At 44.0% G+C, this 12,830-nt stretch overlaps 1 protein-coding gene across 7 annotated transcripts in view; it reads left to right on the top strand.

Annotated features, from left to right (window-relative positions):
* LOC133482805 (sodium-driven chloride bicarbonate exchanger-like) overlaps positions 1 to 12,830 on the top strand; it is a 33,153-nt gene that overhangs the window by 16,649 nt on the left and 3,674 nt on the right. For 4 of the 7 annotated variants that reach the window (XM_061783397.1, XM_061783390.1, XM_061783539.1 and 1 more), the window contains exons 4-21: positions 100 to 243; positions 344 to 485; positions 1,193 to 1,353; positions 1,959 to 2,147; positions 2,369 to 2,457; positions 4,074 to 4,231; positions 4,330 to 4,417; positions 4,651 to 4,797; positions 6,059 to 6,159; positions 6,702 to 6,876; positions 7,672 to 7,805; positions 7,897 to 8,142; positions 8,271 to 8,376; positions 8,807 to 8,968; positions 9,066 to 9,179; positions 11,238 to 11,399; positions 11,486 to 11,737; positions 11,821 to 11,889. In XM_061783397.1, the coding sequence (XP_061639381.1) occupies positions 100 to 243; positions 344 to 485; positions 1,193 to 1,353; positions 1,959 to 2,147; positions 2,369 to 2,457; positions 4,074 to 4,231; positions 4,330 to 4,417; positions 4,651 to 4,797; positions 6,059 to 6,159; positions 6,702 to 6,876; positions 7,672 to 7,805; positions 7,897 to 8,142; positions 8,271 to 8,376; positions 8,807 to 8,968; positions 9,066 to 9,179; positions 11,238 to 11,399; positions 11,486 to 11,737; positions 11,821 to 11,889 (2,639 nt within the window). Of the gene's footprint in view, positions 1 to 99; positions 1,354 to 1,958; positions 2,148 to 2,368; positions 2,458 to 4,073; positions 4,232 to 4,329; positions 4,418 to 4,650; positions 4,798 to 6,058; positions 6,160 to 6,701; positions 6,877 to 7,671; positions 7,806 to 7,896; positions 8,143 to 8,270; positions 8,377 to 8,803; positions 8,969 to 9,065; positions 9,180 to 10,917; positions 11,205 to 11,237; positions 11,400 to 11,485; positions 11,738 to 11,820; positions 11,890 to 12,830 lie in introns of those variants that run through there. The other 3 variants (XM_061783720.1, XM_061783634.1, XM_061783807.1) reach the window with 3 other exon arrangements.

Consider the following 12,830-nt stretch of genomic DNA (forward strand, 5'->3'; position numbering starts at 1 on the left):
AGGATGAAAGTTCCAGAGCAAGAAAGCTGCAGCACGACAGTAAAAGCTCTGTCACCAAACGGTTGGAATATGAAGTTGTTTGCTTTTTGTTGGCTCCAGGTCACCGTACTCTGTACATTGGGGTACATGTTCCTCTGGGCCGGAGATCACATCGCCGCCACCGTCACCACGGTCATAGACACAGGAAGCGCTCCAAGGAAAGGGACTCGACAGCTGACGATGGACGAGAATCTCCCTCACACAGTCGGTGTCCTTCCGTCCCTTACGTTTGCTTGTGGCTGCTAGCATAGCTGCAGTTTGAGCAGAAACGAAGGCTTGTCCCCCACCGTTGTCTTTGCTGCAGCAAACACGCCGGCTCAGAGGGTGCAGTTCCTGTTGGGGACTGAGGATGGCGACGAGGAACACATTCCGCACGCCCTGTTCACCGAGCTGGACGAAATCTGCCTCAGAGAGGGGGAGGATGCAGAATGGAAGGAGACTGCCAGGTGGCTCTGTTTTTGTTGCACGGGATCCCACTGGTGACATCCCTGTAGACCTTTTTACATAATGTTTGTAAACAATAGTCGCCAGGGTACCTTTTGGTGGCAGGAAAGTGATCGACTACTGCTGACTTGAAGTAAAAACGATGACAAAAACTGGTTGTGGTTGGACTTGCACTGCTAGATAAAATGTGAAAATGTATCGACTCAATTATTTACGTTCATTTTACATTCACACTGATGCTAAAATGTGAATGCTGCGATTCAAGCATTTACATACAATTGGCTATGCTTGTGTTATTATTGTATTGCTTTTTGTGACTTCTGACAGAGCCAAACATTCATTACTGTGGCTCAGTAGGTAGAGAGTCCAGTGACCGAAGGGTAGCTGGTTCGAATCCCGGCTACGATTGTCTGCATGTCAAAGTGTCCTTGGGCAAGACACTGAACCCTAATTTGCTCCCAGTGGGCATGGCAGCAGTCGCCCATCGGTGTGTGAATGTGTGTGTGAATGAAATGTAAGGCTTTGTAAAGCGCTTTGGGCACTGTGATAGTGTAGATAAAGCGCTATAGAAGTGCAGTCCACTGTCCAGTGTTTGAATGCTGAAAGACTAGAATACAAAAAATAAACAAATGCAAGCGTTATCACTTTCTATTCATCCAGATTTTGATAGTTTGGCAACAACTGAAATGATATGCGTGCGTTTGTGTAGGTGGCTGAAGTTTGAGGAGGACGTTGAAGATGGTGGCGAGCGATGGAGTAAGCCCTACGTGGCCACGCTGTCTCTCCACAGTCTTTTTGAGCTCCGCAGCTGCATTATGAACGGTACCGTGATGCTGGACATGAGGGCAAATTCGCTGGAGGAGATTGCAGGTAAAACAGATTTTCAAAAACAAATATGAATGGGATTCTACAAATCATTTTCATCCAATCATTATGTTTTATAGTGTCTAAATTGCAAACTCGTTTCCAAACCGTTTCTTTTCCATGTATACAGGAAACCCCCGCATACTTATAGTTCACTATTCACAAAGTCAACTATTCAAGTTTATTCTGTGGAACGTATTTTCAGCTATTCACAAAAAAAAACCCTCACCTGTTGTTGTTTTTTGCGCTCTTTTGATAATGCCAACACCCTGGCTAATAGGAATCTAAAAACTGGTATCAAGGAAGTATGTTGAAGTGACACATCTCTCTTTATGTTATGGAGGAGCTTAGTTTAGCCTGGATTGTTAATGGAACTTATGGAGACTCTTCATTGAATGTGCATGTACATGCACATACGTGCTTGTGGTGCACGCTTTCAAAATCAAATCATCCATAAAGCCATTTATTTTTAAGGGTAAGATGAGTTTGGAATGATAAAGTGCTTAGGGGAAACCGTCCCCAAAAAGACACAGTCTGCCCTGCATTATGACGGGAAAGTACCTTAAGAGTACAGTCAAACAAAAGCAAGCCCAGCATGTTCTACTTTTCAGATATGGTCCTGGATCAGCACGAAGTTTCCGGCCCGCTGGGACAGGATGCCAGGAGGAGGATCCGTGAGGCCCTGCTCAAGCAGCATCACCACCAGAACCACAAGAAGCTCGCCAACCGCATCCCGATTGTCCGCTCCTTTGCGGACATCGGCAAGAAGCAATCAGAGCCTCATTCTATGGATAAGAACGGCGAGTGGGCTATTGGGCTATGTACTCTATTAGCCATACAGTACGGTTAACATACACTCCAACAAACTAATGAGATCCGGTAAAAGCACTGTAATGATGAGTCTGACTTATCGTCTATATATATATATATATATATATATATATATATCATATATATATATATACACACACACACACACACACACATGTTGCTGGACCTGACATCAGTGTTTTCTTGACAGGCCAAACCGTTTCATCGCAGTCGCAGTCAGCCAGCACCGAGGGCAAACAAGACGTCAGCAGAGAAAACAGTGCCGTCGACTTCAGCAAGGTGAGCCACCGCTGGTTCGGCTGTTTATCTGCTGAAAAGTGAGACCGGGTCAAATTATTGATTTAAGATTGGGTACCATGTGGAATGCTCAACCTTTGCAGCTTATCCTGGGAAAGTGGACAAAATGTCACTGGAAGACCACCCTTACATAACAGCCTAAACACTGACACTCATGGTTATGTGACAAAGTTTAAAAATACTGAGACTCAAGCATTCATTCACCCATTCAAACTTATTTGTATATGTATTGTGTAGTTTCATTAGAGAACATATCCAAGATGATTATTTTAAGCTTGTCCAAGACCATACTCACTCTAAAGAAAACAAGAGAAACAACATCAGCTCTGGTGTGCAATCACCTTGGTGACAAAGGCAAACAAAAACTGGAAGACACCTTAAATCTGTTTTGTTTGGGTGGCGTAAAATAGAGTGACCAAAGATAGAATCACTATGCTTGCATGGGTGTTCTCAAGGTACGCTGACTTCCTTTTGGTGTTAATTTAAGTGTGAATGGTTGTGTCTGGCAATTAGACCAATGCTAGCTAAACTCACAATAATACTGTATGTTGTAGCAGAGTGGTCTGCAAGAAGGAGTAGTGTTCCTGGAGACAGAATTACTATAGCTACAACAGAGAGAAACAACTTTTTAACATACATAACATTATGGCTGTGAAAAGATAGAGATGGCCAGGTCTTCCAACTATTGAATTATTCATCCATCCATTTTCTGAACCGATTATCCTCACTAGGGTCACGAGCCTGCTGGCGCCTATCTCAGCTGACTCTGGACGAGAGGCGGGGTATACCCTGAACTGGTCGCCAGCCAATCGCAGGGCACATATAGACAAACAATCAGTCACACTCTCATCCACACTTACCGGCAATTCGAACCCCGGTCCTCAGAACCGTTAGGCGGCTGTGCTAACCAGTCATCCACCATGCCTCCCAATTATTGAGTTAGTCAAATTAAACTTTATATTCTATATAAAACTATAAACTGCTTCCAAAGAGGATTTATAAATAATATTGTTCCCAGTATAGACCCTTGTGGGATGCCATTGCTAACTTTTCACAGAACTTGAACCTGTTAATATTCACAAATTGTTAGAAATCTATTAAATTGGACTAATCTAGATACAGAACCTTTGTCTAGTACTTTGACAAGTGCTTTTTCATTGACAACAATGCATTCCAAGTCTAAATCAAGTTTGTGTTATTTAGCTTGTCATAATAACTTTCTCAGGAATGGTGCGTAAAAGAATGTTGATTGTGTATAGTTTTGTGGAGGCACTTTTACTATGTGAAAAATCACCAATGCCCAACACATTAACAGTTTGTGATTGCAAACTGGTGATCAAAGGTGAGATCGTAGACATAAAAACAGTGATATGAAAAACCATAGCCAGCTTGAAGATAATGGGATTTACCAAGCATTTATTCTGATTCCTGCATAGCATTCTAATACCGTGACGCCCTAGGGGCATATTCTCGTAGTATTAGGGGATTGCTGTTATATGCTGATTTGAATTAAACAGCATCAAAGTCCTTAATTTATTTCTGTCTTTGTCATTTCCGTTGGCTGGTGTCATCAATCATTGAAAAGTTTTGTTTGTTAGATTGACCTTCACTTCATGAAGAAGATCCCGCCTGGTGCCGAGGCCTCCAACGTCCTGGTCGGGGAGTTGGAGTTTCTCGACCGTCCTGTGGTGGCCTTCGTCCGCCTGGCACCCGCCGTGCTGCTCAGCGGTCTGGCTGAGGTTCCCATCACCACCAGGTTACTCCCGCTGACCTCCATGTTTATTCTTGGACAGATGATCTGGTGCGCTCCCTGACTGTGTCCTCTATGTACTATTTCTTTTTTGCATTTCACAGGTTCCTTTTCATCCTGCTTGGGCCTCTGGGAAAAGGTCCACAGTACCATGAAATTGGACGATCTATTGCAACCCTGATGACGGACGAGGTGAGGCCTTGGTTACCAGTAATAACGACAGATTTTGTTGTTTTCTTGAGCTCCAGCTGTACTTTGAATTCTGCCCAAAAAGTAATCTCTAGATGGATGAACGCACAGCATGCTGTGAGGAACGTCAGGAGTTCTCATTGCAGCTTTTATTAATGCCAGATGTTGCTATTCCACCAGCGAGATGAACTTCAATAAAAGCGTTTGGATAACAGTTCAACTTTTTCCCTCGCCAGGTTTTCCATGATGTGGCGTATAAAGCCAAAGACAGAAATGATCTTGTCGCAGGTATTGATGAGTTCTTGGACCAAGTGACAGTGTTACCCCCTGGCGAGTGGGATCCCTCCATCAGAATAGAACCACCCAAAAATGTGCCCTCTCAGGTAAACTCCCACTCCCAAAAAAAGGAAGCAATTGATAGTATTGTTTTCACCCGTGAGTAGTTTGCTTTGTGTGTTCATAGGATTACACATAAACTGCACCAGTGTTTCCCAAACTTCAGTGAGCCGAGTCACATATTCACATGAGAGGCAAAATCTCATGGACAAACACCAATCAAAAATGTCACAAAAAGTGCATACACAGGACAATTGCCATCTAGTGGGAGAACATTTACTATCCATTGCTGGCATATATCGGCAAACTCACTTTATAATCTCTCATGGAACACTGAAGTGCTACGACACACTGGTTGGGAATCCCTGAACTACACCATTATTCACCACCACTCATTTTTTTCCCTTAATAAACGCACCTTCATTTTTATACTGTACACGTTACCAGATGCGGAAAGTGTATTGAATTATTGTACTTTTACTCTAACAGGACTATTACAAGGTAAAAAGTACAAAGCTTAAATGTTACTGAAGCCTATTTTTGACTACATGGTAGTTATTCATCACAGTTGCTTATTGCATTTACATTGTCAAAAGCAAGTACACCGCGGCACTAGATACTCCGATGCAAGGTACGATTTCCAGTCGCTGGCCAGTTGGGGTTCCGAGCCGGATGTACCCATGTGTGTGACCTAAATCACTGCTGGTTGCTCATTGACTGGGCAAATTCATCTTTGCAACGTCCTTACTAAGTTTTGAAGAATAGAACATTAAGAGTTGACGCTAGATGGCTAGAAATGACAAAATAAACAAATGCTCACATTTGTTTGCCCTGTCATTTTTGTTATAATCCACGGTAATCTCCATTTTGCTACAGCTAATTGTTTTCTTGTTGCCATCACCCTTCTCTCAAAGTTCATCTCAATTACAACTATGCCAAGATTAATTTGAAGCTGGGCCAGTTTACACGGAGGTCCTGAAGTTATTACATTTGGTCAGATCGCCTGGTAGTCGAAATCCTTGACATAATCCTTTTAGACCTGTCGACTCTGGACATCACTAATAAATGATAATCGTAGACATTGATATAGCGCCTTTGAAGGGACCAAGGACTCTCCAAATATTGCTCCTTCGAGCTCGATACAAGCAGATAGGCAAGAGGAATATGTGATTATTTTGCAATATATTGTCACGCTTTTGGGGTGAGTGTTTGAGTGTAACGGCACTGCTATAGTTCCACATTCTTCTTGAAATTTGTGGCGGTTGGATTTAAGAAAAAAAACCTTTTTTTTCCTTGTAAATCACACAGGAAAAGCGGAAGATTCCTCCTCTTCCAAACGGAGTTACAGATCTTGTGGAGTCAGGGGAACATGGAGGCCACGGTGGCCCTGAGCTTCAACGCACTGGAAAGTAAGTTGAAGACAGGAAGACGCCACAATCGCTCGCACACCAGCTTCCTGGTAAATTGCTACATCAGCTACGCACCAGCAGATTTATTCACCTTTGCCCTTCAGACAGAATTCACAGATGCATGACAATTGTTGTGTCCAAAGTTCGCCTTTGCAGAGCCATTGCGGCTTTATGCAATGAGATAATTACAGTAGGTGCTTGGCAGCGTGACAGAAACATTTGCTTTCAACACAAGGCAGTTTCGGGTGTTACACTTCAGACTCTTAACTTCACACTTGCAGCTTTCCTCCTCTGTTACTCCCTTGGAAGGCGGCAAATTCAACGTTAAAAACCCTATCCCTAAAACCTGACTTTCATTAAAAAGGCAGGTGACAAAGCTGTCTGTAAAGGCTTCATGACAAAGTGAATAGTGTTGGCAAGTAGTTTCGGTTCTGTCGTTAAGCTCAGAATGTTACACTGACACACAGCTGTTGATAATCCCACACTATTAACTTTGTGGTTTCACAGCAAAGCAGTGCTGCTAAAATGTGTCTTCCTCCAAGGCTGTTCGGCGGGTTTATCTTGGACATCAAGCGGAAGGCCCATCACTACCTTTCTGACTACACTGACGCCGTCAGCCTGCAGTGTCTGGCCTCCTTCCTTTTCCTTTACTGTGCTTGCATGTCACCTGTCATCACCTTTGGAGGTCTTCTGGGTGAGGCTACTGAAGGGCGTGTGGTAAGAGAATTAAAAAAAAAAAAAAAAAAAAACAGCGAACCCCCTTTTATTGCGGGTTATGTTCTAGACCCACCCACAATACAGTAGGTGAAAATTTAAAAAAATATGTTATTGTCACTCCGAGTTGACGTTTACTGTAAAACTGACACAAAAAAGAAAATTAAACATTCAGTCCATTCTCTCTGTCACTAATCCGTATACGGGCTAAAAGAAATTAGCATAGGTTTTGGTGTAAATGTAAACCTTCAAACAACTGCTACAGAGCAGCATCACATACAAACAAAGTATACAACAATGCTCGCAGGCTCGTATTGTTTTTGTCGGAACAATGACTATTACTGGTGCTGAGATGGGGCCCTTCTCTATCTCTTCTTCTTGCACTTAATTACGCCGCATCTCTACCTGTAGACCTCAGTGCTGCCTGCTAGCACGTTGTGGCAGAACGTAGTACCACACTGAAGGCAAGCAACCCGAAATTGGGGCTTGCATGTATACTGTCAGAAAAACAATCCAAAGCAATTTCTTAGTCACTTGTGAAATGACTTCCAATAAAGAGAGCTGTCAAAAAACAACACAGTTGCTTAAATAACTGCTTTATTCCAGGGGTGCTAATGATGAACCACAATATAGAGGGGGAACACTATATATTTTAAAATGAGGGTGAATTCCTAAAACAATAAAGTGAGGTAAAGGGATGCAGTGCTTAAGCAACATTCGGTTACTGTCAAAGCATGACTTCATACGATATATGATAATACAGTATATGACCCAGAACGATCAGTGCTGTGTTTTCAGAGTGCCATCGAGTCCTTGTTTGGGGCTTCCATGACTGGAATTGCATACTCGCTTTTTGCTGGGCAGCCACTTACGATCCTCGGCAGCACCGGTCCGGTTCTTGTGTTTGAGAAGATCCTCTTCAAGTTCTGCAAGTGTGTCTTTTCTCTTTGAGTAAATGTTAGTCACTTCTCGCAGTTGAATCTTCTTGCAAAGTGATGCCATTTGTTAAACATTTCGTTTCAGGGACTATGGCCTCTCCTACCTCTCCCTGAGGGCCTGTATAGGCCTTTGGACATCCTTTTTCTGTCTCCTGCTTGTGGCCACAGATGCCAGCTCGCTTGTTTGTTACATCACCCGGTTCACAGAGGAAGCCTTTGCATCCCTGATCTGCATCATCTTCATCTACGAAGCCCTGGAGAAACTCGTCCACCTTGGCGTGCACTACCCCATCAATAAAAACAACAATCTTCAGAAACTAACGCAATATTCGTAAGTGATTTTATGAAGTTATCGCCTTCAAAAGTTAGGAAGAACAATCCGTTTTAATTCTTTACCAATCCCAAAAATAAGATTTTTCTTTGTACGAAACCTTCCAATTCTGCATTATTGAATTCCAGGTGCACTTGTGTGGAGCCCAGGGATCCCAGCAATGACACTCGGCTGTTCTGGGAGGAGAGGAACATCACAGCCTCCCAGGTCAACTGGACTATGTTGGAAGTTACGGTAAATAATCTTTAAACTCACTGGTCGGGTTTACCGGCACAATCCAATTTTATTTGGCCAAAGGTTCTGGGTTTACAAAGACCACAACTGTCAGTGCTGGGACCACCTCAGAGGCTGTGTCAGTTGTGTCAATACTAAGATATAAGCATTCCCGCTAATTATTTTTTATGTCAAGAATAGTGTGATTGTCATACGCAAGCTCATTGAGAAAAGTGACAGAAAAATGCTGAGGTTGCATAGCATTGCCAGACGTACGTCATTTGTGTTTTAACGTTCGGGCCATTTCACCCAGAGGAACACTGACCCCTAAATTATGAATGGAAAACTTGCCGGTAGGGTCTTTGTAGGATGTTGATTACCACTCACTTGACGAACCCGTTTGCCATCATTATCCCGCTATCATCCTCTTCGGGTCCTCTGGTGCCAGTAGGAGTGCGAAGATCTGCACGGGGAGTTCGAAGGCAGCGCCTGCGGTCCCCACGGCCCTTACATTCCTGACGTCCTGTTCTGGTGCGTGGTCCTCTTCTTCTCTACCGTCTTCATGTCCGCCTTCCTCAAGGAGTTCAAGACAAGGCGCTACTTTCCTACCAAGGCCAGTACCAGCGGAGCCATCTAGTGGTCTAGCTACTGTACATTGCAGTCTATGCCGTTTTGATCTAAAAGAGTATCCTGTCCATGTTTGTCTTCAGGTGCGAGCCATCATCAGTGACTTTGCAGTCTTCATCACCATTCTCACCATGGTTCTGGTTGACTACGCTCTAGGCATTCCCTCACCAAAGTTACAAGTTCCCAACAAGTTTAAAGTGAGTCTCATCTAGTCCACTTGATAAGTTTTTTGTGAAGTATTCAGAGCAATAACTGATTCTGAGTGTGCAAAACTGCCACCATTTTGACCTTTTGACTTCCGCTCAAGCAGCTTGGTTCATCTATCCATCTATATTCCACACCGCTTCTCCTCACTTGGGTCGCGGGCTTGCTGGGCGAGAGGCGGGGTCCACCCTGAACTGGTCGCCAGCCAATCACAGGGCACATATCAACAAACAACTATTCGCTCTCACATTCACACCTAAAGGCAATTTAGAGTCTTCAATTAACCTACCACGCATGTTTTTGGGATGTGGGAGGAAACCGGAGTACCCGGAGAAAAGCCACCCAGGCACGGGGAGAACATGCAAACTCCACACAGGCGAGGCTGGTGCTTGATGTCATTTGTAATATAAAAAGTTCTTGAATGATATTAATCTCTTGAAGAACAGAGTTAAAAACGGTAACTAGGACACTGCACAAACATGGGTTTATATACTTTTCAATACACAATGTGTTGCTCCTTTTGAAAAGTTCCTTTTTTTCCCATTTGGCTTTCCGTATGGACCGTTTTCACTGGTACAGTTGTGCATGATCGGCAGCCTAATGTGAAGTTTATGCTTTATTGGTGTCACGTTCTGTCTTCAAACTATCACTCAGTCTACTGAGTTGTCGCTTCTTACTCGTCATCTGTTTGACCTCTCAGTTGCGATACCAGTTTGATATCTGTAACCTTCCTACACTCACGTGAATGGTTTCAGTTGTGCTTGTGTCTTCTAACTTGATGCCCATGAGGCCCACAGCTGTGTGATTTACTCTAAAGAGGTCAGATTTATCTAGTTTTGAGACAAAAGCCTGAAGTTTTGAAGCAACGCTTGGACTATTTTAGGATCAAGAATTATTATTTTTTTAAATAATAATGAAAAAAAAGGCTCAGTGATTCTCATTACATATATAGGAACATTTATGAATTCAAAGATGTTAAAAATACAAAACAGACACCACAAGACCCTGTCCCAAAGAAGAGCTTCGTGTCTTTAGACCAGTTTCACTCATATCCCATGTCACGAAGACACTGGAGCAGCCCGTCCTTAACCCCAAGTAGTTCACATTCCAGGACGTGGTTGCAGTTATGGATGGTTTGGCAACCTGCAGAAGAAAAACTGTCAGGACACCCACAGACTGAACAAACTCGTCATCATCTGTGGTGAGGGTGAGGTCAGTTGCAAGACCTCACTGATCTGAATGTTCACTGAACTGACCTCGCCAGGGGATCTGTGGGAGGCGTGAACAAACCACCGAAGCTGACGTTGAAGGAGAATAGCGGGCAGAGCACCGAGTCAACATCACTGGCGCAGGATTGCTGATGGGATACGGTCAAGCAGGCAGCAACGAAGGATGAGCTGGAGGCAGTTGTCGTCAAAGAGGACACGTTGACCGTGTCTGGGGCCTCTACAACAGGATGGTGCGGATCAGCGCCGATAGATCCTTCGTCCTCAGGGAGGTCTCACGGCAGGACCACAGGCAAGACTGTAATCAAGGAAAGTCATTGGAAACCCCAATGTGGTCCCCCTGCTTAGTCAGTAGGTGCCAGCTGCTGATGAGGTTAAACAGAAGCATAGTAGGACTGGGGACCCTACTATTATGATACTCCCATGAACAGTCCTTGAGTGTGTGACCCTTTCTGAAAGTGCCCCATCAGAGATGCAACAGACTTGACATTTTTTTGACTTTCAGACAGAATCTTGTCTATGTGCAAATTGACAAAGGACACAGCTTCCCACAAGCAGACAATTCTAATCCACGGTAGCATCTGGTGTGACATATGCAATACTTGCATCGTGACATTTTCAACACAAAAGGACTGGAGAAGCGAATCTCAGGTATTAGACACCACAGCCACGGCTTCCTGTTATCAGCTTTCACACAGCCGCCATCCCACCTCTTTAAAAAAACAAAAGAAAACATACAGTATTACAGTATTAAAGAATAACAGCCACTTAAACATCAACTGTATTGAAGAGTAACAGCCTCATTCCTGTCTATGCTGCTTTTAGCCAACCAGAGATGATCGTGGCTGGGTTGTAAACCCCGTGGGTCCCAACCCATGGTGGACCACCATCATCACTTTCATCCCTGCTCTGCTGTGCACAATCCTCATCTTCATGGACCAACAGATCACGGCTGTTATTATCAACAGGAAGGAACACAAACTGAAGGTATACCTGTCTACACCTGTAAATTACTTCCTAAGTAGTTCTTGGATTCGAGAATAAATGTCCTGGTCTTGGCTCTGGTCTTTCAGAAAGGCTGCGGCTATCATCTAGACTTGTTCGTGGTTGGCGTGATGCTGGGCGTGTGCTCTGTGATGGGCCTGCCGTGGTTCGTGGCCGCCACCGTGCTCTCCATCTCTCACGTGAACAGCTTGAAGCTGGAGTCCGAGTGCTCTGCACCCGGAGAGCAGCCCAAGTTCCTGGGCATCCGTGAGCAGCGCTTTACTGGTCTCATGATCTTCACCCTAATGGGCTGCTCTGTCTTTATGACCTCTGTCTTGAAGGTCAGCAAAATAAACTAATAAACACATGCTGGATGTATAACTATGCAAACCTCACAAATGACTTGTCTGGGTTTGAATTCCAGTTCATCCCGATGCCTGTGCTGTATGGAGTGTTTCTCTACATGGGGGCGTCCTCACTTAGAGGCATCCAGGTGAGTTTTGGGTCTTTTTCAGCCTGTTACGACCCTTTTGGATTATTTGTGATGGAGAAAGGGACTAACATTGAACTGGAACTTCCAAAAACTACCAAGCGGTGTTGAACAATCCAACACAAACTAATCCTATCTAATCACTGTAACAAAAAGAGTACAGAACAAGTCTGTCTTTGAGCCAGTTTGCAAATCTATTAAATACAAAAGTGGCCTAGAAATGCCACAGGCCAAAAGGCCAACAAGTGCCAACAAGTGCCCACACTACTGTCACACTACAATATAACTCAAAGAAGAGTAAACGCTCATATGAATCCCGGCTGCCGGCACATGCTACACAAAGACAATTTGAATATTATTATCTAGTCCGCAGTTCAATACAAAGACAGCGGTACAATACAAACGAGGGGTGTAGCGACACATGAAATTAAAGCCAGCCAGCACGAAAGACCAAAGACTCCCTTTGAAGCCCTGGAGCGGATCACGAGTGCAGCTGGCGGTGTTCCTGGCATCCCATCTGCGATCTCGCCTCCTTGCTTGGCACCGATTGGTGACTTGCGTCGGGCATGAGGGCCACCAATCAGGGAGGAGCAGTTGACCAGTCTCAGCAAAGAACCGGCACACAGAGATTAACATGCAACTACAACGGCAATACAGTTTGAGCGGACAGAAAATAGCATGGGTCGTAACGCAGCCATTTTTGTTGTCTAATGTAAAACCACTGGACTACAGAGGAGTTAGGTCTGGCTTGTTATTGCGCTTTACCTTTAAAGGAAGTTCTCAAACATAAATGGGGTTGTCTAGATTAGTGATTCTCAAAGTGTGGCACGTGGGCTCCCTCGAGTGGCACACAAGAGAAACGCTGCCTCAGTATAGTTAGTCGTATTTAACTTTTAAATTCAGTAAATTTCCATTTGCTCTTCAAGAACTGTTTGTTCATTTAA

This window comes from Phyllopteryx taeniolatus, chromosome 1 (genome assembly GCF_024500385.1).
Source record: "Phyllopteryx taeniolatus isolate TA_2022b chromosome 1, UOR_Ptae_1.2, whole genome shotgun sequence".
Lineage (NCBI taxonomy): Eukaryota > Metazoa > Chordata > Actinopteri > Syngnathiformes > Syngnathidae > Phyllopteryx > Phyllopteryx taeniolatus.